The 24,418-nt window shown below is 39.5% G+C and overlaps 1 protein-coding gene across 4 annotated transcripts in view; it reads left to right on the top strand.

Moving 5' to 3' along the window:
- Positions 1 to 13,104, top strand: part of LOC117514716 (RNA-binding motif, single-stranded-interacting protein 3-like) — a 459,452-nt gene extending 446,348 nt beyond the window's left edge. For 2 of the 4 annotated variants that reach the window (XM_034175281.1, XM_034175279.1), the window contains exons 13-14: positions 5,921 to 6,045; positions 12,102 to 13,104. In XM_034175281.1, the coding sequence (XP_034031172.1) occupies positions 5,921 to 6,045; positions 12,102 to 12,105 (129 nt within the window). In that variant the 3' untranslated portion in view covers positions 12,106 to 13,104. Of the gene's footprint in view, positions 1 to 5,920; positions 6,050 to 12,101 lie in introns of those variants that run through there. The other 2 variants (XM_034175282.1, XM_034175280.1) reach the window with 1 other exon arrangement.
- Positions 13,105 to 24,418: the final 11,314 nt, after the last annotated feature.

Raw genomic sequence — 24,418 nt, 5'->3', positions numbered from 1 at the left:
ACTTCCAATTTGGATGGACAAGACTAAGAGTCAAGCTTTCAAATGAATTAAAGCTCTGTCTGGGTTTTTGATTAATTAATAAGCTGGAATGGAAGATTGCTGCTAATCCTCCGCCTCGGCCCGTGCTACGAGCATTCTGACAGTTAGTGTGACTCGGGGGTGTTGACTCATTTAAACTAACATATTCATCCTGCTGTAACCAGGTTTCTGTAAGGCAGAATAAATCAATATGTTGATCAATTATTATATCATTTACCAACAGGGACTTAGAAGAGAGAGACCTAATGTTTAATAGACCACATTTAACTGTTTTAGTCTGTGGTGCAGTTGAAGGTGCCATATTATTTTTTCTTTTTGAATTTTTATGCTTAAATAGATTTTTGCTGGTTATTGGTGGTCTGGGAGCAGACACCGTCTCTACGGGGATGGGGTAATGAGGGGATGGCAGGGGGAGAGAAGCTGCAGAGAGGTGTGTAAGACTACAACTCTGCTTCCTGGTCCCAACCCTGGATAGTCACGGTTTGGAGGATTTAAGAAAATTGGCCAGATTTCTAGAAATGAGAGCTGCTCCATCCAAAGTGGGATGGATGCCGTCTCTCCTAACAAGACCAGGTTTTCCCCAGAAGCTTTGCCAATTATCTATGAAGCCCACCTCATTTTTTGGACACCACTCAGACAGCCAGCAATTCAAGTAGAACATGCGGCTAAACATGTCACTCCCGGTCCGATTGCGGAGGGGCCCAGAGAAAACTACAGAGTCCGACATTGTTTTTGCAAAGTTACACACCGATTCAGTGTTAATTTTAGTGACCTCCGATTGGCGTAACCGGGTGTCATTACTGCCGACGTGAATTACAATCTTACCAAATTTATGCTTAGCCTTAGCCAGCAGTTTCAAATTTCCTTCAATGTCGCCTGCTCTGGCCCCCGGAACACAATTGACTATGGTTGCTGGTGTCGCTAACTTCACATTTCTCAAAACAGAGTTGCCAATAACCAGAGTTTGATCCTCGGCGGGTGTGTCGTCGAGTGGGGAAAAACGGTTAGAAATGTGAACGGGTTGGCGGTGTACACGGGGCTTCTGTTTAGGGCTACGCTTCCTCCTCACAGTCACCCAGTCGGCCTGCTTTCCCGGCTGCTCGGGATCTGCCAGAGGGGAACTAACGGCAGCTAAGCTACGTTGGTCCGCACCGACTACAGGGGCCTGGCTAGCTGTAGAATTTTCCACGGTGCGGAGCCGAGTCTCCAATTCGCCCAGCCTGGCCTGCAAAGCTATGAATAAGCTACACTTATTACAAGTACCGTTACTGCTAAAGGAGGCCGAGGAATAACTAAACATTTCACACCCAGAGCAGAAAAGTGCGGGAGAGACAGGAGAAGCCGCCATGCTAAATCGGCTAAGAGCTAGTAGCTGCGCTAAGCTAGCGGATTCCTAAAAACACGCAAAGTGAATAATGTGTAAATAATTTAGAGGTGATTCAGCAGAAGGAGTGCTTTAGTTAAGGCACATGAAGATTACACTGGGAAACAAATCGTTATCTAGATAACTAGATCAATCTAACTGTGCAGATTAAACAGCTAACAGATACAGAAAAACACCGCTGTGCTCCGGAACAGGAAGTGATACAATACCGCAGTGAGAGCCAACCACCAGTAGAGGCAAGCAAGCCAGTCCAGTCAAAGATTCAAGCTTCTCTACTATGGAAACCACCTGGACAACTGAGAGCCTACACAGAAACCTCCCAACCCTGGTGACCAATACACAACATTCTCACAATTGATGACCATAAAAAGACCCTTATGTGACTACATTGTAAACTTACATAGCAATAACAGGCCCCACAATTGTCTGCAATAGTCCAGCAAACTAATTTACCCTTTTTTTTTTTATTTTCTTACAGCAGAGGTCTCAAACTCTGTCCAGAAAGGGCCAAGAGCGTGCAGACTTTCTTTGCAACCATCCACTCCACCAGGTGATTTCACTGATTAACTGATTCCATCTGCTCAAAGTGATGTTAATCAGTGAAATCACCTGGTGGAGTGGATGGTTGCAAAGAAAGTCTGCACTCTCTTGGCCCTTTCTGGACAGAGTTCGAGACCCGTGTCTTATAGGAATGATGTACTGTAGACTACCCTATCCTGTAGACCAGTGGTCTCGAACTCTCTCCAAACTATTCCAGAAAGGGCAGAGAGGGTGCAGGTTTTCTTTGCAGTCACTGACTTCAGCAGGTGATTTCACTGATTAAGGGCCTGTCCCACTGGCGTTTAGGAGGATTTGCGTATGGATTGCGCACAAAATTGGCCCATATTCGGCAAACATCCGCAATATCCGTGTAACATGCCTGTATGAGTCGGCCGTCATGCGAACACGCCTGTGATCATCTGCAGAGGCACGCGTGTCCGCAGCCAGGATTTTTGAGCTGTTCAAAAATCTGAATGCGGATGACATCTGCCTTACATACTCCATATATACTCAATTCATACACAATACATACTCACTCTATGCGCTGTATATCTGCCGTTAATCGCTCACTATGTAACACAATTTTTGTTCCTGGCTTCTAAGTGTTATATTTCAACTGCTTATGTCTAAAGTCTATGGAAAAATGACTACATTCAGCACAAACTTTGATTTTATTTTTTTCAACGTTCTAGAAGGTTCTAAAAGTTTCTTGAAATTTCTAGATAATTCTGGAAACTTCTAGAAAATTCTGGACAGTTCTAGCAGTTAAAGAATATTCTAGAAGACTACTCAGTAGTAGTGAAGGCGAATCGAGAATATTCTTGAAAACAGACAAATTTCAAAATGTCATTGTCCTGATCACAGAAGCAAAATTTCTGTGGAATAACAGCTATTTTCTATTTATTTAAGGCATAACAGGTTAGGAAAACACACCGTGTACCCAGGAACAAAACAAAAATAAAAATTTGTTACATAGTGTATCCGCAACTGACGGGGATTTGCGGCTTGGCAGCGGACCGGGACAGTGTGTAAAACAGATATATATCGTGCCCATCATGTCCACATCACAAACTAAAATATGTTGTAGCGAATGCATACAGATTGGCCATGAATAAAGCGTTTTTATTACATGTGCTTTGCAGCTGATTTGCGGACAATCTCTGAATGCATAACAAACACGTCACGTAAACCCAAAATACTATATGTGGCAGAAAGCGACATACCTGCCAGTCAGTGCCGGTCTGGCTGTGTAAATCCACAAAGACGTAATAGCTGCTGCAATCCAGGACTTTTATTTAACACCAACAAAAGGAAGAGTTGCTGTTTAGCCACAACTCACTCAAAAAAAAAAAAAAAAAACACCATCTCACACCCCGAACGGCTTCCCCCCTCCCGCTCCCCAAACTCATGAACAGTTAACCCTCGCATGACAACACTCTGTGATCAACTTGTAAAGTCCAGCAAATGCTCCAGAGGCTGTATTGTTGGTGTTAGTGATGCCAACGGCCCCAGTGCGCTTCTTTTATGACCGCAATGCAGATGCTGTGCATGCACAACACGTGCGCGATGCATTCATAATACACTTGTAATACTGCCGTGATAATCTCAATGTGTCGGATCAGTTTCCTCACTACATGCTTTATGTAACCGTGATTGTTCATCACATATTCACTATATATTATTAATATATCCGTAATTCATACTGGGACATTTGTCATTTTTAGCCATTTTTGTTGCGGACGACAACAAACTCCCGCAATTTGTATACTCAATTCATGCGCAATTAATCCTCTCCCCAGTGGGACAGGGCCCTAACATCCTTTTGAACAGGTGGGATGAGTTCATCAGTGAAATCACCTGCTGAAGTCAGTGGCTGCAAAGAAAACCTGCACCCTCTCTGCCCTTTCTGGAATAGTTTGTAGACCTATGCTGTAGACTATCCTATCCTGTAAACTACCCTATCCTGTAGACTACGCTATCCCATAGACAACCCTATCCCGTACATTACCCTATCCCATAGACAACCCTATCCTGTAGACTACCCTATCCCATAGACAACCCTATCCTGTAGACTACCCTATCCCGTACACTACCCTATCCTGTAGACTACCCTATCCTGTACACTACCCTATCCTGTAGACTACCCTATCCCATAGACAACCCTATCCTGTAGACCAGGGGTGGGCAATTAATTTTTACAAGGGGCCACATAGGGAACCTGAATTATGTCCAAGGGCCACACCATTGATAACTCACCTGTCTCCCATTACAAATTTTACAAAAAGTACCTATTTAATAGCTTTTGTAGGTCATTTTTATTATTGTAATAATATGTAAATATACCTAAATAAACCTCTCTAATGATTTGCGACACACAAGCTTGACATTTTTAGTATATGTAATAATAATCACAGACCTCATGAGGGCCGGACAGAGACATGCAAAAGGCCGCATGTGGCCCCCGGGCCGCAGTTTGCCCAGGTCTGCTGTAGACTATCTTATCCCGTAGACTATCGTATCCCATAGACAACCCTATTGTGTAGACAACCCCATCCCGTAGACTACCCTATCCTGTAGACTACCATATGCTTTCATTTACTGGAAAAAAGACAACCATCCAATCTTGCAACATCTGCAGGACATCTGCTGGATGTCACCCTACGGTCACATTAGCTACAAATTACAGTGACAAGCAGTTTGCTTTATCGCTTGGTGCGCATTTCTTGGGTGTGTTCACTAACACCTCTGTAAGATGTCTTGTAAATCACTTCAGAGCTGTTATCTGGTTACAAAAAGTGTTTTTAGATTTAGAAGTGTTTAAGTTCTTGATAACTTTTACAAAATATTTGAGGAAACATATTAGATTTATACAGAAATGCAGTTGTTTCGGAGTGTATTCCACTATCTTGGATTATTTTGTTTGAGCGAACAACCAGCTGAGGTCACGCTGCCTTTTCACTCAGATTGACAGTTGCTGTGTGTATTGAGGTCATATAATGTCACTAGGATGTTTTGATTTGACTTCAATTTCTGGTGTTTAGATGACATCATTAGTGACATGACTAAATCCTGAGCAAAACCTGGCGTCATCTGGCCGTCATGTCCTTGCTGGGTTGCTGCCGTCGCCCATGTTTGCTGTTACCTGTTAGCCCTGTCGGTCTTACTGATTAATGCGAGGCGCCGCTGTCTGCATGCCTGGAGTAACAGGAAGTGGAAGTCATTGACAGGAAGTGACACATGCAAGCATTTGTGGTTCACAGCAGTGAGTTTTGCAAACATTTGCGAACTTTCTGCCTCCCTGAATTCAGCTTGGCATTATGTCTCCCCGGCATTACCACTCTCACTGCTGTGGACACGAGTGTAATAATTACATGATCGGTGTCTTGTCAGCGTCAAGCTTAAGGCACCACGAAGACAGATGGACCAACTCGTCTGTGCAACCTCTAGTTTGAAATAATGTGTCTTCCTTGACTGCACCTGTGCGATGTTAAACTGTGAGAACGAGCTGCATTCTAACACCACAACTCAGATTAAATGGACACCACAAAATAACGAAGTCTGGACTCAGTTTTTCTTCACATTGCAGGTTTTAAACCAAGATCACGTTAGTAATTCAGCACTGGATGCTGTGGCCCAACGCTCAAGGAGACACATTTTAAGATAAACTCCCAAAGGTGACACAAGCTGTTTGTAAATTCTCAAAATGAACATTAGGATTTAAGTGAGCCCACCTTAGGCAGATGAACTCATCACCTTAAATCAATACCACGTGAACCTTTATTGTATTTGTTTCTTTATTTAGATGCTTTCAGCATTTGCTCTTGATAACAGAGTTGTGTTTGTGGGACAGAGTATCCTTGGTTACCCTCACACGGTTGAATGAAGGTAGAAAAATCCTTTCAACAGGAGCAGAAAGATTAGTCTCGGACGTCTTCCTAATTTTATTTCTGTTTTCAGGGTGTGGTGACAGAGCCGTCCCCACAGAGCACCGCCTCCTCCTCACAGGACGCCAGCGGCCAGCAGCCTTTATCGGTGGAGAACACGGGAGATCACGCCACAGCCTACTCTTTTCAGCAAACTAAGTAAGAACAAGAAGAAAGGATTTAACTTTTTCTCTGTACTGATGGCATTTTTACATTCCAAAAACTGTTTTCAGGTTAAAAAAATATTGGTCTACGTAGTGTTTAGAAAATGCTTTAGTGTTAATTTGTTAATTAAAGGTATTGGGCCACCAAGCTTTTAAAACTTTAAGGCATAAAAAGAATTTTTCTTTTTTTATAACAGGTAGACGGCTATAATTTTATTTATTAGCCTTTAAATAGGGAATTGATAATATGACATTACCAATACAATCAAAATTCATGTTGTCTAGAAAAAAATTAATAAAAAGTTCCCCTGAAGGGTCATCTTTCAAAACAACAGACGGACTTGAACTACTGACGGCAGTAACGGTTGAGTCCAATACTGTCTATGACAGTGACATCATAGATCAGGGGTAGGCAACCTGTTCCAGAAAGAGCCATGAGGGTGCAGGTTTTCTTTGCAGCCACTGACTCCACCAGGTGATTTTACTGATTAATATCACTTTGAGCAGATGGAATCAGTTAATCAGTGAAATCACCTGGTGGAGTCAGTGGCTGAAAAGAAAACCTGCACCCTCATGGCTCTTTCTGGAACAGGTTGCCTACCCCTGTCATAGATCATATGGGGGCTTCCCCAGACTTGCACAAGATATTCTGGGAAGAGCACGGTGACAGCCAATCAGAGTAGAGAGCTACAGTGACATGTGCTGGCTGATCTCTCTCTGGCTCCTCCTCCAACATGGTGGAAAACACTCCGAAATGTTGTGTTTCTATGTAAATCTAACACATTTCTCATATATTATGTAAAAGCTAGTGAGAAATCAACACTTTTAAAACTAAAAATGCTTTAAAAAGTAATTTACAAGACATCTCACAGATGTCAGCATGCAGTGTTCGTGCACGCACATCATCCGCACTCAAAGGTAACTTCTGGTCTTTTCTAAAGTTGAAATGAACTGTAATTTTACAAGACGTATCTAAAATAAATCTACATTATAATGGATTTCAGTACAAACTAAATTTTGTCAGTTTAGTGAAATTTGGATGGCATTATTATAAAATTTTTTCTTTTTTTTTACAACTTATGTTGTTGATAATGTATTTTGGAACATTTCTTCTCTACATATATATTTTATTATTTTTTTAAATACTGTACAGTATTTAGTGATGTATACGTCAGGTTTTTTTAATTAATTTGGGAGGTCCTGTGATTTAAAGCCTTTTTATGTGTCTACCACTCCATAACTCTGTGGCCATGCAACATCTTCGACACAGTTGTGAACCTTTCAAACTTCTCTGTCAGGGTTAATGTGCTGGTGGGTGTCACAGTGCAGGTGATCTCCAGAACAGTAGGGTGTGCTGCATTTTTTGTGAAGACTGGCCAACTTATTTCATGACATCTATGGTTGTGAAAATCGTTGATTGTGAAAAAGGAAAAGTGAGATTCAGTAAATGATGTCGTTCACATACCAGTCACAGCCCATTTTTGGGAAGTGCATTTCAAGCTATGGAGAAGGGGTCAGAAGGTTTTCACAGTGGTGCAGAGAGCTATGGAATTGTAGATAGAGAGTTCCATAAATTGGACTTCATATTTCAATCCAACTTATATGGCCAAAAAATAAATAAATAAATAAATCACACATTCATTATTCATCACAAAAATTATTTTCACTATAACAGTTTTTACCCAGAAATGAAAGCACTAAACAGCACAAACTCTAATAATAAAAAATAAATGCAAATAATAAAAAATACACTACAAAAATCTCAAATTAAAGAGCTGATAAATAAGATTAAAGACCTTATGCATCGGTGTGACTTATACTTCAGAAAATACAGTATCTGAAACTAAATCAAATCAAAAAGGGTTTAGAAAAGGGCTTTGTGAATGAATAACCCAAGTCACAGAAATCAACAAAACATTTAATAATAATAACAAGAGCAATCCAAGGTTTCTGATGTCTACCAATCCAGATCCAGATCACCTCCAAAATTCAGTGGAGTCTTCCATGCCCTAATATCTACCTGTGGTGCAAATTTGGTGAGAGTCCGTGACGTAGTTTTGATGTAATCCTTCAGAGCCTATATAAAGAGAAATCTTGATCCAGAATACGGATCTGGATCACCACCAAAACTTAATGGAGTCTTCCATGGCCTAATATCTATCTGTGGTGAAAATGTCATCAAACTCTGTGCAGTAGTTTTGATGTAATCCTGCTAACAGACAGACAAATAAATAAAAAATCTTGATCCAGAATTCAGATCCAGATCTGGATCACCTCCAAAATTCAGTGGAGTCTTCCATGCTCTAATATCCATCTGTGGCAAAAATTTCATCAAAATCTCTGCAGTAGTTTTGACATAATCCTGGTAACAGACAGACAAATAAATAAAAAATCTTGATCCAGAATCCAGATCCAGATCACCTCCAAAATTCAATGGAGTCTTACATGGCCTAATATCTATCTGCTGTGAAAATTTTGTGGACATAATAATAATAATAATAATAATAATAATAATAGTAATAATAATAATAATAATAATAATAATAATGATTTTAATGTACAGCAGCGACTCTCGTGGAACCCAAAGTTCCTCACAGTCAATTTCAATTTCAATTTATTTTCATTTATATAGTGCCAAATCACAACAGAGTTGCCTCAAGGCACTTCACACAAGTAAGGTCTAAGCTTACTAACCCCCAGAGCAACAGTGGTAAGGAAAAACTCCCTCTGAGGAAGAAACCTCAAGCAGACCAGACACAAAGGGGTGATCCTCTGCTTGGGCCATGCAGACATAAATTACAGAACAATTCACAGAAACAATTCACAAAACGAATATACAGGAAATGCTGTTGGTGTACAGGACAGGAGGGTCTCTAGCACAAATACAACTCCCATCTCTGGATGGAGCTGCACCTTAAACAGAGAGAAAAAACAGAATCAGGCATCAGAAAGACAAGAAATACAGGATAATTTGTCAGCATTAAACAACAAGAAATACTAAGGTGATCGCCGGCCACTAGCCCTAAGCTTCACTAAACGACACAGTATTTAGATAAAGTTGAGGCTGCAGCCCACTCAGTTTCCTAATAAAATGAATTAACCCTTTGGTGTCCGAGGGCATTTTTTGGACAGTTCACTCGCCTGGCATAAATGTTTTATTATTGCTGTTAACAGCTCTCCCTGCATCCCACAATCAAGTTTTATGTCTTTTGTTTTTTCAGGACAACCTGTGCTTTCAGAATATATATGTTTTTGTTGTGTTTTACAAGTGTAATAATGGTTTACAATCAAAAATAGGCAAGGAAAAAATAAAGCGAAAAATAATTTTCCACACACATTTATTCAAAACACACAGCAAACTATAATAAACAACTGTTTTGACACTTTATAAAGATAATTTGAGGTCTTGTGTGAAAGACAACAAAAGGGTTCAAACAATAAACACAAATGCACAGTTTGAACAATATATACAAAATGGTCTATGCGTTTTGTTGTCCACTGATATGGTAAACGCAGAGAAAGCAACAGAGTTATCCAGTAACGTTCACATGCAAAGTAGTGGAGCAATCCTGATAGTTACACACTCTTTGTTTGAGCACGTGAGATTGTCATCAGAGGCTCTCCGTCTGCTCCTGCTTTCACTGATCGCTGTGCGTAATGGTGCACTGAGTATGTACTAATAGTATGTACTCACTGGAACACCCAGGGGGCTATTCAAATGGGCCAGCTAGTAACATATCACTCCTGAAAACGATCTTTGGCTTTTCACGTGAGGTAAATCTGCCCTACAATTGGATTTTGAAAAACCAATATGACGGTGAAACAATTCCGATTGGACACTCACATTGCGCACACAGCTTCTATGAGGAGTACAAAGATGGCCGATGTCTGGCTTGAAAGTCTGCGGAGTTAAATTTTCAGCAAAAAAAAAAAGTATGTTTCTATCTCATATCATTCAAAAGTTATTTATAATTCAGTAAAGCTTCGTCTTAGCCATTGTATACGACGGCGTCGACCCCAGAGGGTTAAAAGAGTAAAAAGCGTAAAACAAAACTATGCCAGCATGCTAGCTATACGAAAGGGAAAATATGTGCGTCTCAAGTCTGAACTTGAAAGTCTCCACAGAATCTGACTGTTTTATTGATGCAGGGAGATCATTCCACAGAACAGGGGCACGATAAGAGAAAGCTCTGTGACCCGCAGACTTCTTATTCACCCTAGGGACACAAAGTAGTCCGGCACCCTGAGAACGCAAAGGCCGGACCGGTACATAAGGTTTAATTAGGTCAGCTAGGTAGGGAGGTGCCAGTCCATGAACAATTTTATAGGCTAGTAGCAGAACCTTACCTACCTAATGTGGCCGAACTTTCTGCTTCATGTCAAAAGTCTGGCTGCAGCATTTTGAACCAATTGGAGAGCCCTAATGCTGGACTGCGGTAAACCAGAAAATAAAACATTGTAGTAGTCCAATCTAGAAGAGATAAATGCATGGATCAGGGTCTCAGCATCAACCATAGAAGGATGGGACGAATCTTCGCTATATTTCGCAGGTGGAAAAAAGCAGTCTTTGTAATATTTCTAATGTGGAGGTCAAAGGACAATGTAGGATCAAAAATTACCCCGAGGTTCCTCATTGTCAGTGTGATGTATGATACACGAGCCTAGGTTAAGCGTTAGCTGGTCAAATTGATGCTGATGTCTCACTGGACCAAGAACTATCATTTCAGTCTTATCAGAGTTTAAAAGTAGGAAGTTTCTGATTCTCACTGCTGCAAGGCAATCTTCTAAGGATTTTATGTGAACGAGATTACCAGCAGTTATTGGCATGTATAATTGAGTATCCTCAGCATAGCAGTGAAAGGTAATCCCAAAATGCCGCGATATGTGCCCAAGGGGCACTATATAAAGGGAGAAAAGCAGGGGGCCTAAGATGGACCCCTGTGGAACCCCAAATTTCACGTCACTAAGGTTAGAAGTAGTGTTACTGTACAAAACACAGTGAGAACGACTGGTCAAGTATGACGTCAGCCATGCAAGGGCACTCCCAGTAATCCCAAAATGATTCTCCAGCCTATCAAGTAGAATATGATGATCCACAGTATCAAATGCAGCACTGAGATCTAACAGCACCAGAACCGTAGTGGTGTCTGAATCCATCGTAAGCAGAAGATCATTCACCACTTTAGTGAGAGCCGTGTCTGTGGAATGATATTTTCTAAAAGCAGACTGCAGTGGCTCAAAGAGATTATTCTCAGTAAGACAGACCATGAGCTGCCGTGACACCACTTTTTTCAGAATTTTAGAGCAAAATGATAGATTTGATATCGGCCGATAGATCTTCAGTACACTGGGGTCAAGATTAGGTTTCTTAAGTAATGGTTTAATCACTGCAGATTTGAAACATTTAGGAACAGATCCAGAAGATAAAGAAAGATTAATAATTTCCAGCACAGTTGGCCCAAGAGTGGGCCACAGGTCTTAAACAGTTTTGTTGGTATAGGATCAAATAAACAGGTTGTGCTTTTTGTTGACGTTACGAGTTTCGTCAGCATTCCTAGTGAGATACTATCAAATTCTGTAAATCTAGGTAATACCTCAGTAATGGCACCCACCTCAATAGCAGGGCCTAGTGGCTGAGTTAGGGCATGCTGGCATATGTTTAACCTAATGTCTTCTATTTTCTTCTCAAAGTAATCCAGGATGTTCATGAATAAGTGTTGCCACAAGAACTTTGAGTTATGCTTGTTTTTGTTGATGAAATCAGAGTAATAGGTCCTTCTTTGTAGCCTTTGTATGCTTGAGGTCACGCAGGTAATCATTGAACCAAGGTGACTGTGTTTTAGGGGAGTGCAGTTTTAACACAGGTGGCGCAATCATGTCGAGTGTAGTTTTGAGTGTAGTCAAAGCATTTAATAATGTTACCAAATGTTGTCTTCTATTTTTCTGCTTCTGACATCAGATTCTGCTGGTTTCTCTTCAGACTCTAAAATGCTCCGAAGTTTCATCGGTTACTTGTGTTTCACTGACTTGCAGTTTTTCTGTCTCCTTTAGATAATGAGATCGGTCGGATTCTTTGCATTGCCTTCAGAAGGGCTGCACTGAAACGCCGAAGTCACACAGAGGAGTAAAATTACAGGACAAAAAAAAGGTGACACGGACAACACTGAGGCGAGAATGCTTCCACTGTGCACAGGGCCACAGGCACCAAATAAAAGAAGAAATGGAGTAAAAAAAACAAACAAACCTATATTTCTTACCCCGTTGTGCAGAGAAAAAGGCAGAAGATAGAAAAAAAAATGATGGTGTGAGGACAATGTGAGGAATTGCCGTCTGCAACTTTGACTTTATTGTTTCACAGCAGAACTTTGCCTCCAAGAGAAAAAAAAAAAGACAACAGAGTGAAAGTCAACAAAGAAGCTGTATAGAAAAAAAAGAACATTTGAATGTGCAGGTAGATTTTCAGACTTTTTTCTTTTTTTTTTTTTTTTTTTTACTAAATAAGGAAGGAAGAAAAATCTACATAGAAAAAATGGCCGTCTTCCTTTGATATTAAGCTACATTATTTTCATTCCTTTTTCTGTAGTTTCTACAAAATCAGTGTTTTCATAAATCTTTATTGCCTTAATTTTCTCAAACTTTGGGAGAAATGTCTCCATAGTGTTGAATTATTAAAAAATATATATAAAAAAAACTTAAAAAGGAGTTTTTGGGAGTTTCACAGTTCCCAGAGCTATGGAGATTAAATCGACAAAGATATCTGTACAGGTTAAAGAAAATAAGGTTGTGTTTGAAGGTTTTTAAATTATGTGGTTCAGTGCCATTGATGTTGGTCGGGAAAAAAAAACCTTTAACTTAGTAGTGGGAAGAGTGACTCCGCTGCTTCCTGAAAAGGCCGTTTGTTTTAATCACGGGATTCACATTCGTGTTTTTTACTTCATTGTTTTTGCTTGCAGCCTTTTCAGCTTGGATACATTTTTGCTTTGTCTGCCACGTGTGTCTCACTGCAAAAATAAGTAAATGAAAAAATAAAATTGAAATAAAAAAATAAATAAAAGGAAACTGACATGGAAAAAAAAATTAAGGAAAAATAGGATTTTTAAATGTGCAAAAAAAGCAATAGTTTTAGTCAAACTGTTGACAGTTTCTTGAGTCTTTCTTAACTGTTGCTCAAACGCAGCCTACAGGTGGCATATTTTATACCAAAGATGAAGAAACTAGGCAGTGAAGAAATCTACTTTGTTTGTTTTCTGTTCATTTTTCACTTCTGAAACTGAGATTTTCTTGCTTGTCTTGCCATTGAACATATGAGAAGATTGTAATAGTAGTAAGTCCCTTCGGCTGCTCCCTTGTTTGCACTCGGGGTTGCCACAGCAAATCCAAGGTGGATCTGCATGTTGATTTGGCACAGGTTTTATGCCGGATGCCCTTCCTGACGCAACTCCACATTACATGGAGAAATGTGGCAGGGGTGGGATTTGAACCCAGAACCTTCCGAACTGAAACCAAGCGCATTAACCACTTGGCCACCACCCCTGCTCATATGAGAAGATTGTAATACTGACTGAAAACAAAATCGCCTTGACCTAAAGTTTTTGTTTTGCCACACAAGAGAACAGTGATGATCCAACATGGTGTTGCAGCATCTGCAGACAAACTACGCCCCCTGCAGTCTGGTAGACATATTATTAGGAACAAGTTGATGTTCAACCCCCAATAAAACACATTTGTACTTGTCATATCCAGGCCAATCTCGTGCTTTTTTTGTGCTCGAGACATGTTTTATTTTTTATTTTACTATTTCTAACCCTAACCCCTTCCTCTAACCCTAACCAAAACCAGACACCCCCCCTCCCTGCCACCCTGCATTTCGTGCTCCCGTCACGAGATTAATTTGTGCTGCCATCACGAAAAGCACATATTTGTGACGGTATCACAAACCATAGATTAATTTACTTTTTGTGATGGCATCACGAGATGACGTGAGATTGGGTTGGTCATAGCTGCATCTGTCCTAAGGCAGAGACAAGGCTATTCACATTGGACAAATGTTCATTTTTATAGGAGGGTTGCAATAATCACATACTATATTGTTTCAAGGAACACAATACACAGCATACTGTACAGCTGTGGCCAGATATTTGCATAGAGCCATCACTGACATGATTGTCGTGTCAGTATTGGGCTTTCACAGAACTGTTTCTTTTCTGAGGCAGAAAGATTGTACCGCATACATCTTGAACAGAACAGAAAAGAAAAAAAATGGAGACGAAAAAAACAAACAAACAAGAAATTGGTGCACGGTTTAATTTATTTGGTGTTTTCTTAAATTAATTCAGAGTGAAAAGTATATGTAGGGGAAACTGGGGCATGGTGAATCAGTAGCTATATCTGCAAAACTATATATATATTGCAGCAGTTATGCCATATTTTTATGCATACACACACACTCATTTTCAACCGCTTAGTCCAATCAAGGGTCGTGGGGGGCTGAAGCCTATCCCAGCAGTCATAGAGAGTGATGCGGGGCACACCCAGGGCAGGACGCCAGTCTGTCGCAGAGCCACAAACAGACAAACAAACACATCCACACCCACTCACACACCTATGGACAATTTAAAGATTCCAATCCACCTAACCCGCATGTCTTTGGATGTGGGAGGAAACCAGAGCACCCGGAGGAAACCCACGCAAACACGGGGAGAACATGCAAACTCCACACAGAAAGGCCACAGGTGGGAATTGAACCTATGACCTTCTCACTGTGAGGCAACAGTGCTAACCACCAAGCCACCGTGCTGCCCTGCATAAAGACATCCCCCTTATAAATTAGTGTTTTGTTTTTGGATACATTAAGGGTAAAACTAAGTGGCAAGTGAAGTCAGTTTTTTCCTGTCAAAGTAAATTTTGTAGATGTCAGTGTCTTTGTATTTAGTTTCCACAACAGAGGAAAGGTGGTCCAAAAAATTGTTAAATTAGTTAGAAGACTACCCTGTCCAACTGATAGTGCAGCAGATAACAGAATATTTACAGAGGAATCCTTCAAATCTGGAAAGAAGCACCAAAGTTGGCACAAATACTCCTTAGACATTACTCTTTTGAAAAAACTGAGTAGCCACTTGAATTTTCAGTAGGCGGCAAGGTAGGGGTCAATTGAAGAATTACACAGAGGTCAAAATTTAAAAATGTTTCAATCATATTGAAAGCTATACCACATTATTTGTCTGATCACAACGATACCAAAAAGGTATAGTTTGGACTATCTATGGCTGAATGTTGTGGAGTTATGGGGTAAAAACAGCAAGAATGGAAACAAAGGTCAGCATTAGTTTGTACAGGGGTCAGATGTTAAAGTTACTCTAAATATTGTAAAATGTGATGCAAATTATTGGTTGAGTTAATAGGGTTTTAAAAAGGAATAGTTTGCACTATGTGGCATGCTTAGTTATCATGTTACAGGGTAACATATGTCACGTCATAGAATCCAATGGACGTCGACATTGCTCTACCTTTACCTTGCAGACCAAGCATTCAACACAGTCAAAACTATTTCATTTATTAATCCTATTATTTCAACCAATAATTTGCACCACTTTTTACCAAAATTGGAGCAACTTTAACTTTTGACCCCTGTACAAACTGAAATTGACCTTTGTCACCATTCTTGTTGTTTTTACCCCATAACTCCATAACATTCATAGATAGTCCAAACTATACCTTTTTGGTATATAATTTGTGTATATAAAATGGACTGCATTTATATAGCGCTTTACAAATAATGCCTCACATTCACCTGCCATCCAAGACGTTCACTACACACCGGGAGCAATAGGGGATTAAAGACCTTGCCCAGGGGCCCTTAGTGATTTTCCAGTCAGGCTGGGATTTGAACCGAGGATCTAAAGGATATCGTGATATAAGTCCTTTCTAAAGGACTTATATCACTATATAAGACACTCACACATTACATAGCTGGTTTGCTGGATTATAGTTTGTATATGCATCACAATGGGCCTCATGTATCAAAGTTGCGCACTTGTGGCGTAAATTTACGGTGTAAATTTGAAGTACACCAAAGTTGCCGTGACATGTATCAAGCAGTGCACACCTGCCCATTTCCGGCGTACGCCTGACGTGACCTTGATAAATGCGGCGGGTGAAAACAATCGTAATTATAATAAACACGCCCATAAATATTCAGACTCCGCTTCAGACACACCCTCATTTTACGACATGGAAGCCAGGAAGATGGCAAAGAAAAAGAACTCGACCAATCACGATGCGTGCCAATAGAGCGTCAAAAGCGGCCGTCGTATTAATTGTTTTGTAGTATAATCAAAAAAGTGTTACAGTGGTCCCTCGTTTATCGCGGGAGTTACGTTCTAAAAATAGCCCGTAATACGCGAAACCGCGACGTAGTCAGCGTTATTTTTTACAATTATTATAGACGTTTCAAAGCTGTAAAACCCCTACTTTATACACTTTCTCAATCAAGCATGAACATTTTCTCACTTTTCTCTCGTGTGTAAACACTCTCAAAGTTCAAACCTTATTAGAAAAATAAGACCAAACTGTTTTCAGGCCCAAACATTTGTTTGAGAAATAAAAATAGAACGTTTTCCTATAAATAATTATGATGGCTTTTAGAACTAACAAATTTAATTTTAACGATCAACGTACGAGGTCGGACACATAAGAAATTATTAATAGTGACTCACCAGTATGTCACAGATCGCGCCTCTGTGTCCTGGCACGGCGCCTTTTTCCACTCACACCTGGCTGCAGGTGTCTGTTTCCGAGTGACAAACACAGTTAAGAGTAGTTGTTGGTGCTGTTTTTTCTTCTGGGCGAGAAGATTCTTATAAACACACCCAGAACACAGAACACTGTAAAAAAAAAAAAGGCATGCAAAATTGGACTAAAAACTCCGCGAAACGACGACGCCGTGAAAAGTGAACAGCGTTATAGAGAGGGACCACTGTATTCTCTTTTCACATGTCAATAATTCTTGACGTGGATATTTGCTCGCTCAATTAATAAGATACGCCTAATTTTTCAGATTTCTTTATTCTTAAAATGTATTTCTTTATTTTATTGTAACAAACAAATGGAGACAACAAAACCTGATTGCGAAGGGAATGAGAACACTACAGTTGTAATGATCAATTTCATAGTCTAAAACGATCCTACCACATAAAGTTAAGCTCAGTGCTGCTCTGGCTCCAGGCTCGAAGTCTGAAAAAGGCGAGCAGCTCTTTCTTTGCGGTCAGCGCTGTGGCCACGGATCGTGCTCGATAGACCAGCAATCCCGCAAAAGCGGGATTTGTATTGATTATTATGTAGTATAATCAGTAAAGTGTTATTTATGTAACATATGCATTGATTTGTATAATGGCACTGTTTATCATGTTGATCATTTTCATTTTTATGTGGATTCCAGCGCTGGTTCATTTTGGTGTATAATTTACACCACCTCTCGACCTGGTGTATATTTTCAGTGCAGCGTACGCCAACAACCACATTGATAAATGCCAAGTAGCGCAGCCGTTTTGGCGTACACCCCATATACGCTCAAATATCGCCGTACGCACGTTGATACATGAGGCCCATTATGTCTAATAATTTTGAAGAAATCTTTAGAAGCGTGTTTTTTCATTATATTCTAAGTTGATTCTCTGTTCCCCGTGAATTAGTGTCTGGGGCACAGCGAATCAAAAATTTTAAAATTGATTTTAAACACCTATAAATTACACTTAGGGAGACATAAATAATACAGCCTTATAAACAATAACTTGCTGTATAAAATCCACAATAGAATGACCTAAACCTTTGCATAATGTGTTTATGCTGCCACAAAACATTTCTGATCCACTGTGAGTATAGGGGCTTCCCCTATACTCACTCAGATTATTAATTAATTGGTAATGAAAGATCCATAAGCTCTTCTAACTTGTCAAAGCCTCTCAACTTTCAATGAAGTGCATACTCTGTGCACTCTACCCACCTCAGTATAAATTTAGAACTAAATACACGTCTTCATCATATCACGTCTGTGTGACTTCATTATGAAATCGCTCCTAGCAATCATTCACAGATATTCTGCTGATCAGTATATGCTTCAGATCATCTATCTAGGCTTTTGGTTGTTGATATGTATAAAACAGGTTAAAATGTTGTCAGTCAGATAAAACAAGAATGTGACTGGCAAGAGGAATCGTCATAAGTAACAGCAGGGGACCAATGACAGGTACTAATACTTTACTGTAAACCCAGTCTTATACAAGACAACACCAGTAAAACAGTATCAGTTAGTCAACAGAGAAAAAAATGCATCTTCAGCCTTGATTTAAGTCCACAGAATCAGACTGCCTTATCTCGATCAGCAAACTGTTCCACATTAAGGGTGCACGATAAGAAAAAGCTCTCTGACCTGCCGACTTCTTCTTCACCCTCAGAACACATACTAGTCCTTGATCCTGAGCGTGCGCAGCATGGGCCAGTACATAGGGTGTAAAATAAATCAGCCAAGTATGAAGGCCCTAGTCCATGAATAATTTTATATCTCAACAACCGTACCTTAAAGTCAGGCCTCAGATGGACAGGGAGCCAGTGAACAGAGACCAGTGGCCAAGTAATCTGGTTTCTTCTCTGGGTTAAACTCTTGCTGCAGCATTCTGAACTATTTGATGCCCCTATTGCTGGTGTATTTCAAGCCAGAAAACAGAACATTGCAGTAAACAATTCTAGATGAAAAAAGGTGTGAATCAATGTTTCTGCATCCGTATCTCCAAAGCCCTTGGGCCCAAAGTAACCAAACTGTAATGGATAGTCCCAGTGGGAAAACAGTCACCATAGCAACAGTGACCTGATTTGTATGTTAATTATGGCACTTTTTTTTTTTTTGACACAACCTGCATCTAAATCCAAGGCACCTGCTTGGTACCCAGTGACCTTACTGATTAGATCATGAGGTCATCCAGCACTGGATTTTCACCCACATCATGGCAGGGGTTTTTGCTGGTTCATAGTTTTATTGTAAACAGATACCAGTGTTTAAATTTTGATTAGGGGGCTGGTTAACTTAAACTTACATGAAAAAGTAATTGTGCTTTACCATAAATGTCAAAAACATGTTCCACCCACGTTTTTTCAGCACAGTATTATTGCAACCCTCCTATGAATGCACCTCTTGAACAGATCTCGTCAGACTGCAGTATTGTATCTCACATCATAAATGCCCACTCACAAATGTTTAAATATAACGAATTTTAGATTCAGAGCAAACAGCATCAAGCCATTTAAACTGTCGGCGGTCAGAACGATCTCAGTATGACGGGCCAATAATTCTGTTGAACAACAGGAAACTGAAGCTACATTACATCTTGTTATGTTAAGGATAAATTCTCTGTTTTTTTGTTTGTTTTTTATGTATTGCCTTTTTTGAAAATTAAAATTTGAGAGCTGCTACATACGTTTCAGTATTGTGGAGCAAAGTGGTTTTGGGTTGATTGTGTGTGAATGAACTGGAGTGCCTCCATTGATTCACCTTTTGAAGAGAGGATTAAAGGGGTCATATGGTGCAAAATCTTCTACATGTTTAACAGTTAAAAAAATTTGGTTCAGTGGTAATCATGGTCAAACTCCTATAAATCTGTGGCCGTGCATGTCGATACGCTCCTTCTTTGTGCAAAATGTTGTTCTGAAATGGCTTGTTTTAAAGCAGATATGTGACACGCCCACAGAGTCTGTCTGCACAGTCAGACATGCCCACAGAGTCTGTCTGCACAGTCAAACTGCTCACAGCGTTGTCATCCAAATGAATCCGACTCACAGAATAATTTCACTCAAATACTGGAGCACAAACATCTTACATGATCCGTTAGAAGAAGGAACAACACAAAAGCCATATTATTATAGGTATTTATAATAAAATGTTCTAAATGACAGATGCAGTCCTCCACAGCAGCGACAGCTAGTGGCGCCCAAGCAACCGCTGCTCTGAGCTGGGTCTCGGCTCACAGATGCATCACACGAGCTGTCACGCGAAGAAACCACACCCCTAATTATGCATAACTTTATGGTTGAAAACATTTTAAACTAAGGACTTTTAAAAAATGTAGTTGATGTTGTGAGTGTTGGGACAGATGTCAATGCCGCAGCGATTTATAAACCCCCGAATATCGATAATTGTTCAGAAAGGAGAACATTTTTCAGGGGTTTTTTTTTGGGCGGGGGTGATAACCTCAGTCTCTGTGAGGTGTTTTTGGCTCCAAACATTAATAATTGTTTACTGATGAGGACAATATGACCCCTTTAAGACTTTTCTGGCAAAAATTACAAATTTGGCTCAATTTTGCATCCATTAGAAGCTGAATTATTAGACAGGATAAAGATGAGCAATAGCGACAGGTAAGGACACAAAGATGCTTGATGGTGGCTCAGTGGCTGGAAGTGTTTCCTCTTTGCTTGAAGGTTGTGGGTTTGATTCTCACCTGAGGTCTGTCTATGTGGAGTCTGTGGCCACCAGTCCAAGCTGAGATACCTGCAGTGACCATCCACAGGATAAAGCAGGTATATATGATGGATGTTAAAAAAAAAAGTTTTTAAATTAAGCTGGCTGTGAGGTCACACCATTAGGCCACGCCCACCTGTTCTTCCACCAGTTAAAAGAAGCTAACGAGAAACAAAATCATGAATCTATTTTGAAAATAATTTGACAGTTGAAAAAGCGAGTAGGTCAAAATGAGAAGAAAATCATATTTATGAGATCTTTTTGTACAGGTGTGTAAAAGAAGATGCAACAAAAATACTTTGATGACTATTTTTTTATTTGCTTGAATTCATGCCTCCTGTGTCCTATAAAATTGTGATTCTGGAGTGTCTGTAGAACCATTGGTTATTGCTGTAGTTTGAAAATGTCTTTTTTGTTTCCTTTTTAGAAAACTCTTTCAATAAAAGTTTAAAAAAAAAACAGACATTCTGTATTGTGTGCTCTGCAGGTTCCACCTAAAACCACTAGAGGCCGCTATAGTATAAATTAAGAGAAGTGAGTGTGCAGACTTGACCAGCTTTGTATGCTTTAATTTTTCATATATTCATTAAATATATTTTATTTTAACAGCAAGTTACTAATTCCACCATTTATTATGAAACAAAATGTGAGAGAACTCAGTTAATTTGATTTTTTTTTATTTTAGTTGCCCACATGTCACAGAACAAACAGCCAGAGACACAATTAGAATATAAGTTTAATATGCAGAGAAAGGGTTTTTTTTGTTTGTTTGTTTTTTACAGTCAGTGTGTCACATTACAGTCATGCAAAATCACTCCAGGGCAGAGACATTTATTTTCTCCAAAGTAGCTGTGTGATGTAAATTATTTCAGTTCCTGTGACCGCTGAACATTTCCATTTCCTTTTTTGTAAACCTGGATTTTGCATCACTGATCAGTCAAGCTGTTAGTGGTGTTATGTTGTTGAATAAATACACACAAAAAAATTAGTTATGTACACGGCAAAATAACTCAGTCTCCACAGTCTTCATTTTCTGCACATTAGATTCAGGCAATGAAAATGTATAGACTGTCTTATCTACAAGCATAAAACGGTTATTTATAAATTGGGTAGTAATCATGAAAACAGTATTTCTGAAACTATTGGTCACCTTTTCCTGTGTTTTTTTTTTTTTGTTTGTTTGTTTTTTTTTTTGCACTTGTATGTTACTTTGCTTACTCCACAGAGCACATTGCTCCACCGAAACCAAACCCTCTGCAGAAGATCTCACATTATGAGGGGATGTTAATGGGATTTTGTGGAAGAGTGGATCTTGGTTTACAGAGGAGATGCTTAGGGTTTGAGGCAGATGTCGATTTGAATGTGGCAAATTAAACAACTAATCAAGTCTTACCGAAACCAAGATCCACCCTTCCACATGATTTCTGCTGAACTTGCGGAGATACTCTGCTGACAAACACACAAACAACAATCAGCGACCACAAAAAAATGTCTGAGCAGATAGTGGCAGGTCCACCTTCAGGTGGCATGCCCCCTGGAATTTGTCTTTATCCTGCATTCTAAGGCAGTCTAGGAAGCTAAATACTGACTCTAATCATTGTTTTAATGCACAAGTTTTATTTCAAATGCTGGACATCTTCTAACTGTGCATGCAGCATCGTTCATCAATCAGCCTTTATTTATGCAAGACCTTTACTATATTTAATCACACCTGTGGACCATAACTGTGGACCCCCACCAATCTGACACTGGCAGAGCTAATTAATCATCACAGATAATATTTCAAATTATTTTCATTTATATTGCGCCAAATCACAGAGTTGCCTCAAGGCACTTCACACAAGTATAGATCTAACCTTACCAACCCCCAGAGCAACAGTGGTAAGGAAAAACTCCCTCTGAGGAAGAAACCTCAAAGGGACTCAAAGACCAGACTCAAAGGGGTGACCCTCTGCTTGGGCCATGCTACAGACATAAATTACAGAACAATTCACAAAACGAACATACAGGAAATGTTGCCGGTGCACAGGACGGTTTCTGGAACAGATACCACACCCAGTTCTGGATGGAGCCGCACCTCAAACACAGAGAAGAGAAAAAAAGCAGAATCATGCATCAGAAAGACAACAAATACTGTGTAATTTGTCAGCATTAAGCAACAAGAAAAAACAGAAGAAATACTAAGGTGATCACCGGCCACTAGCCCTAAGCTTCATTAAATGACCCAGAGTTTTGATAAAGTTGAGGCCGCGGCATGCTCCATTTACTAATAAAATGAATTAAAAGAGTAAAAAGCATAGAAGCATACTATGCCAGTATGCTAGCCATACGAAAGGGAAAATAAGTGTATCTGAAAACAGCACAAACATGGAATAAGTTCTATCACATAACAAACAGATCCTTGTCATTTGATTAGTGGATTGTATGTCACATGGCATTGGTTATCTGTCCCACCAAATGATTTATGTTATTATTTTTGTGCAGTTTGCTTCTATTTATCATTCATTTTTTATTACAGATGTTTCTCTCCACTGAATGACTCCACTACCTTTTCTTAAAATTACATCCATGATACAAGGAAGCTAAATCCGGTATGCCATAAGGCGATTAGAAACTTGCGCAGTGTTCTCAGGGACATCTCTGTTGGCCATAGAAGGGCTCTCAAATTCCCACTGTGAGATTTTACGCTGGACCGAGGAAAGCCGATGTAGTACTTTTTCCACTTGTTTAATTTTAAGTGAAATATGAAATGACAAGGATTTATTTAGGTGTCATATAAAAACAAAAAAACAAAAACCAAATACTCATTTCAACTGTTTAAAATATTCTCACCATTACACTCAAACATTTATTAGTTGTATAATATTCTGATAAAAACTCAGCAGATGTATTTTTACCTTCATAAACTCTGATTATATCACTAAATAGAATGTAAACTAAACAGATTCATGGCACGTTGCATGGCCACATATAATCAATCGAGGTTTTCAGTATGTACGGAGTACTTACTGAAACACACCCACTGCTTTGTGGTAAAGTTCCAACACCGCGCATGTGAACCGGATGCAGTCAGTGCAATTACTTAGATTAATTCAAACAGTGGCATGCGAATGTTTGGGCACCCTTCAGCTTTTATGCACTTTATTTCTTTTATTTAGGCTTTTCTATGTTGAAATTTCTACAATTATGCCCTTGAATATCACACTGAAAACAAATCTATACAACATGATATACCAAAATAATGGAATGCAGAAGGAAACCCAAGACGCACATACCTCTGAAGGAGAATAGGCTTCTCTGGCTGTGATTGGAGAAACTGTACATAGTGCAACTTTGTCAAGTGCATCTTCAGTGTCGTTTTTTTGGTGTAGTGGAACACGGAAGGATTTTAATATTAAATAAGAGCTCAAATATACGCTTGAGCCTCCACACGTGCCTTCTGGTAAACTATAGCTTAAATTTAACATCTTTTTTAAAAAACCTGTTCCTCTCCACCCTGAATCTGTGTAAATTCCAAAAGCAGAAACCAATGAAAAGAACAAATGTGCCCTTTTTACTTTCACTGTCGCAACTTTTATGTAGTCATTGCATTAATGATCTTATTGATATGTTTGTATTATTTATTCCTTAATAAGCAGAGTAAGTACTAGTACACAAAGGACCTGGGAACCACTTAAAATATAGAAATATTAAAATGAATAATAGAATAGAATTATTCCTACACAACTGAAGCGGTGTTTCTCTGTAAGTGGATACACTAAGGGCCCCTTCACACATAGTGTGAACTTGGTCAAAGTGTGCATGAAGTAGGAATCGTATGCAAAACATGTAAATTTGTAGCTGCCTCGAACGCCTCTTA

The sequence above is a fragment of the Thalassophryne amazonica genome, chromosome 7 (genome assembly GCF_902500255.1).
Source record: "Thalassophryne amazonica chromosome 7, fThaAma1.1, whole genome shotgun sequence".
NCBI lineage: Eukaryota > Metazoa > Chordata > Actinopteri > Batrachoidiformes > Batrachoididae > Thalassophryne > Thalassophryne amazonica.
Note: the sequence above shows the minus strand (reverse complement) of the source record. Positions and strands in the feature narration are given on the sequence as shown.